Source organism: Neoarius graeffei, chromosome 26 (genome assembly GCF_027579695.1).
Source record: "Neoarius graeffei isolate fNeoGra1 chromosome 26, fNeoGra1.pri, whole genome shotgun sequence".
Classification (NCBI taxonomy): domain Eukaryota; kingdom Metazoa; phylum Chordata; class Actinopteri; order Siluriformes; family Ariidae; genus Neoarius; species Neoarius graeffei.
The window spans coordinates 6,818,793-6,824,792 of NC_083594.1; the positions used below are offsets into that span (position 1 = coordinate 6,818,793).

At 37.5% G+C, this 6,000-nt stretch overlaps 1 protein-coding gene across 2 annotated transcripts in view; it reads left to right on the forward strand.

Moving 5' to 3' along the window:
• znf831 (zinc finger protein 831) overlaps positions 1–5,726 on the forward strand; it is a 28,018-nt gene extending 22,292 nt beyond the window's left edge. The window contains exons 3-4 of one of the 2 annotated variants that reach the window (XM_060910747.1): positions 1,113–1,297; positions 3,746–5,726. In XM_060910747.1, coding sequence (XP_060766730.1) covers positions 1,113–1,297; positions 3,746–4,477 — 917 coding nt within the window. In that variant the 3' untranslated portion in view covers positions 4,478–5,726. The remainder of the gene's footprint in view (positions 1–1,112; positions 1,298–3,745) is intronic. The other variant, XM_060910748.1, reaches the window with a different exon arrangement.
• Positions 5,727–6,000: the final 274 nt, after the last annotated feature.

Genomic DNA, 6,000 nt, shown 5'->3' on the forward strand with positions numbered 1-6,000 from the left:
ACAGCGCTAACCACTACACCACCGTGCCACCCGGAAACTATATTATTTTAGCTATTTCTGTTTCCTTTAAATACTTGATAGCAAAGTGATATATCTGACTTGATGTGCTCAGCCATTTTGTTTTTCTTTACTCACAGTACATGAGCTGATATCCTCGTAGTAGAGTAGCCAATCAGAGCATGTGATTGCTCATATCCAGTGAATGTGGATCGAATAATAAGTGTTATTCTGTCACTTGTTCAGTCGGCACTAGAACTTTCTTGTCTAGAAGTTCAGCACTTCATAGACCTGATTTTTGCACTTCTTGTACGTTGTTCCGGATAAGAGCATCTGCTAAATGCCATGGAATGTAATTCATTATCACACTTTCACAGGGGCTTGTGTGGACAATGCTCCAAATAAATCAAATCCACATGTAAGAATAAATGCTAAAAAGTATGTTGTTTTTTAATGAATGAAAATATGTAACCACTGGAAAAGTGTTGTGGCATCTGGGGTGTAAAACACTTCAGGTGTGAAATCATTTCTCAAGTTACACTATTACCATACTTTGTTGTATCATATTTTCTGTGTGTAGAAGATGTTTGAAATCTTTTTTAACCTCCTAAGGCCCAAGCTGTTTTTTTTACATGCATTTTTTATTTCTCTTTGCTATTTGGGCTTATTAGAACCTGATTAGAATAAAAACTAAGCATCATCTTTTGATAAGATGTACTTTTCGAGAAAAAGTATGTCCACATATGTGGATTCTTGTTCTGAATTTCCATAAAGTGCTGTCCACGCATGTGACCGCTAAGCCCTAGGAGGTTAAGGCAAGATTAAGACAACAAAATTGTATCCATCTTCATTATTACTGACTTCATTTCGGTCACCAGCCTGCTCTAGCTGTGAATTACACTTTGCTCTTGGATAAAGAAGGTGTTAAAAACAAGACACTTATACTTCAACATGTCTTTGCTCTCGATAAGTGAAAGCATTTAAGTTTGTGGAATTCAATCTTTGAAGCTTGCTCACTGATACCTCAGGGAACCTGCGAGGCAAGCCGAGGCCACGCTTAAGCTACAGAACTCTACAAGTTTGAAACAACTGGAATTAATTTATTCTCCCCTCAGGGCCTCCGGTGAGCTGTTCTCTCCAAAGCTTAAAGTTCCAGCGGGAGGCTGGGACAGGGAGACCGAAGTGGATACCCATGGAACCGAAGAGTGGAGGAGGAGAAGGAACAGAGTGGGTGGGGACGTGGGACACAAACAGCACATGGACAAAACAGGACGAGGATGCCATGGAAAATAAAAGAGAGGTGAGTCAAAAGACAGGCAAGTTCCTGTCAAGTCAATGACTTAACCACACACAGTGTTGGGCACGTTACTTTCAAAAAGTAATTAGTTATAGTTACTAGTTACTTTTCCCAAAAAGTAACTGAGTTACTAACGGAGTTACTTTGTCATAAAAGTAACTAATTACCAGAGAAAGTAATTATTCCGTTACATTTTGTTCCCCCTCAAAAAAAATCAAATTCAATTAGTGTAATCATAATAAAAGTGAATGTTAAATGTGTTTAATGACTGAAATGGACACTTAACAGAACCAATTAGTAATGTTATCTACACTATATTAATATTTTTGTGGGACAATGTGAGATAAGACATCTATCAAATGTAATATATTTTTGTAGTTATTAAAATTATGTTACTAATTACTGGCCACTGACGAGGACAAACGCTTTGTTCCTCGACATAATGTGCATTGCACGTAAACACTCTTGCCTTTTATTTCAAGTAATGAAAAGTAATGGCTGTATTTCCAATGTGAAAGCGCAGTGCTGGGCTGACCGCTCGCCATCGCTGTGTCTTCCGATTGAAAGAGCACGCAGTAGTGCAGTAGGTGTGGCCTACCCACGTATGTTGTCCAAATCTACTCTGATTGGCTTACTGTGCTGTTGTCTCGTGTCTCCCCGCCCCACACTAAAGCAGAGGAAAGAAAGGCTGAACGAGCAGCGTGCCAGATGAGAACAGCTTTAATAAAGTAACGCATAGTATTTTATTGTAAGTAACGGGAACGGCGTTATAACGATGTAAAAAGTAATTAGTTAGATTACTCGTTACTAAAAAAAGTAACGCCGTTAGTAACGCCGTTTATTTCTAACGCCGTTATTCCCATCACTGACCACACATCTATAACTTCTCCGACCCAGCCAGATTATCGAAATACCATTGATAGTGCCAGATTTTTCATGACTAGAGGTGCCTGAGATGTTTTTTTTTTTCCAATAGCATTAGGGATGATACAATTCATTAATTAACACTGTCATGTTTATGTATATAATATTGCCCATGAATGTTATTCCATAATATTTAAATATATTTACAGCCCAAAAGATGAAAATATGCTCCTTGCTAAAGCTAACATCACACAAGAAAAATCTACTTAAGTTAACTTCAGTCGTAACTGAAACACACCTTTGTGTTCAGCAGACTCCGCCTCAAAACACACGCTGTATCTGAGGTCTCAATAACGGTGTGCACAATTTTTTTGGAATTAACTCCTGACTGCGTATGAGTTGTGCATTTATTTCTTTCAGTGGTGTCATTTTCATGAAAAATGTCTTGAAATCAGACAAATATAATTAACAGTTATTCCACGAAATCAAGTCGTACATGAGCTGATAGCCGACGAGGCGCATAGCACTGAGTTGGCTAGAATCCATGTACAACTCGTTTTCATGGAATAACTGTTTTATTCTATCCACATTCACTGGATTTTGAGAAAAAGAGCATTTTTATTTTTATTTTTAGCAAATTTGATCAATAAATACTTTATACAAAACGCCCAACAAAATCATTTCCACTTAGAATGTAAACAAACCGGCGAAATGACAGGAGCAATTTGCGAAAAATGCGATAATAATAATAATTCTTGAAAAATAAAAAAAAGATACGTTCTTACCATCAAATACTTTTATTTTATATTTTGTTGCTTTTTTGTATTTTTGGGGGTTTAGTTTTTGAGTAGAGGTTTTATTTCATCCTCGGTTGGTTCAGCAACACGATCCACCATTTTGTTTTTCTCTCCTCATGGTATATGAGCTGATATCCTAGTAGTAGAGTAGCCAATCAGAGCACACGATTGCTCATATCCAGTGAATGTGGATAGAATAATTAATATTATTCATATATATATATGTATATATATAAAGCCTATTTTGATTATTTTGCTTCTTTATAGATAAATGCTTGAAATATACAAAGTAATTTGAGAAACTAGAAATGTGTAAAAAATGCCTTATATATATATATATATATATATATATATATATATATATATATATATATATATATATATATTTATTTATTATCATGAATAAGGGTGAATGCTAACACTTACTAGCAAACTAGTTTAGCCACATAAGCTAATTGTTAGCCTAATGTTAGCTAGTCTGCAAACTTGTTGACTTAGCTAGCTAGTTAATTGGTTTGAATTACACAACATAACAGAATGCCATAATGTTATCTAAATGGCTAGAACTTGGTTGTAGTTACTTATGTAGTTAGTTTTATGTAATTAGGTGCTAGAAATGTAACTAACTACAATACTCTCGCACATGGCTATGTTTAGGTAGCTTAGCTAATGCTGCCAAGTTTGTGTGTGTGTGTTTAAAGGTGTAAATGCTCCTCTCTTTCGACTATTTACTCTATGACGTGAATAATAATAATAAATGTTTTGTATTTTCACATATCTGTATTTCAAGCAGGACACAAAATGCACCGAAAGTTGCCTCACAGCAGTGAAATCACATCCAGACCTTTCCACATCGCAACATATGACTAATGTCAACACGCCATTGCCTGAGCCTGTTTCCATCAGCACACCAGCAACAATTTGTGGAATAACCAACCCTTCACTAGAAAACAAGTGTCACCCCAACAAAAATCATGTTCGAGAAAACAGTCCCAGTGCTAATGTGACTCCAAAACAAACCGACCAAAGTAACACAAAAGTGAAGGAGCACGTTCCTCTCGGACATTGTGAAAGGTTTATGACGTTATCCAGAGGAAGAGGTGACGTGAGGCATCTTTTGGCTCATCCAATTTTGGTGAATGCCATCCAGAAGGAGGTCCAAAGAGAGACACAAACTGAAAACTCTGCACAGCAATTGACTCATTCAGCAAGCGTGCAAGTGCTCAAGCCATTGCCAGAGCGAGAAACAGATGGAACAGCACGAATCAACATGAACGAACCCAGCATGAGATCACATTGCAACACAGAACGCTGTCAGATGATAACAAGCACACCAGAGTACAAACGTCCTTCATGTTCAAACCAGACCAATAACTCTTGCATACATCCAAATCCAACATGCACATCTAGCATACACAGTAACCCCACAGATCCTAATGCTCCACACACCTACATGGAGGAGGAGGAGGAGAGGTCCAGCAGCAGCGACGATGAGGGGAAACTAGTGATTGAACTTGAATAAAACTATACACCGATGAGACTATGGTGGCAAAATGTATTGCAAAAACAAGTGCAAAAGATATTAACAAATCACAAACATGACAGTAAAACCAAAAACACACCAGCATAAACTCAAAACGGAAATGGGCGGTCCTTGAGTGTCACATGCTCATTGCTGATTGGCTGGAAGAAGAAGAAGACGAAGAGCTGGATGATGTTGAGAGTAAGAGGAGATAAGAAGCTAAATGAAGTCTGTACAGAGTTTTGTATGTTCTCAATATGTCAGCTTGGGTTTACTTTGGGTTCTCTAGTTTCCTTCCAAAAATACATGTATGTATGTATGTAGATCAGCTGTGCTATACTGTCCCTAGGTCTGAATGGAAGTGTGTACGGTGCCTTGACATCCCATCTGAGATGTATTCCTACCTTGTGGTCCCATTTACACTTCCAGATTAAGCCACACCTACTTTAGGTTTAACACCAAGTACCAATATGAAGATACATTACATTAATGGCATTTAGTAGATGCTCTTATCCAGAGTGATGTACAATGTACCCAGAGCAGCCAGGGGTCTTGCTTAAGGGCATTTCAACCATTCCTGCTGGTCCAGGGAATCAAACCAGCAACCTTTCGGTCCCAAAGCTGCTTCTCTAACCATTAGGCCACAACTTCCCCATGGTATTACATTACAACACTAAGGACCAACTCTTTGTGTTTTGAGTTTTTGTGTTCCTCAATGTACTGTTGTAATTTTTGTTTTGGTATTGGGTTTTCCAATTAGCTGCTGCATGTTTGGTTTGTAAATGTATTTTGCACTTACAGGCCACCTTGTCCCACCAATGAAACATCTGGCTGCATTTTTATCCAAGCTAACACCAAACCTTTCCAATGCCCAACGATATGTACAACAAACACAAAGGAATGAATGTACTTCCTCCAGAAACAAGATTAAAATATTCTCAAGCAGAGAAAACAGGGTGTGACTGTATGAAGCTGTGTTCTCACAGTCACTGGAGTTCCACAGGGATACATCATCAGGACAATGAGGATTTCAGGCACAGGGAGATTTAACAGACACGAGATTTCGCCTTTGACGTTGCCACAATGACTGTAAACACAACGAGTCGTCATTATCATTGTTTCCCGTCTTTCTGCTTTGTTAACAGGCTGCTATTAAATGTCAGTCATTTGTAAGCAAATTTTTGACTGATAACTGTAAACCCAAATTTACCCCCTGCCATTTAACTAATAAAATTATGAAATGTTGAAAGGGCATTTCAGATATGTTGTGAATTAAAATGCTATTCTCATGCAATATTAGATGTCCAAAAAAATAACAAGATAAGGAATAATAACTTTGTCAGTAGCAATGCAATCATAATTTTGCTTATAAAAAGTTTACCTGGGAGACCAGATGGAGCTTCATCCTCCATATCCAGTCCTGTGCAAAAGTCTTAGGCACATGTAAAGAAAAGCTGTTGACCAAAAATGGCTTAAAAATAATGAAATTAAATGTTTCAACATTAAAAAACATACTATAAACA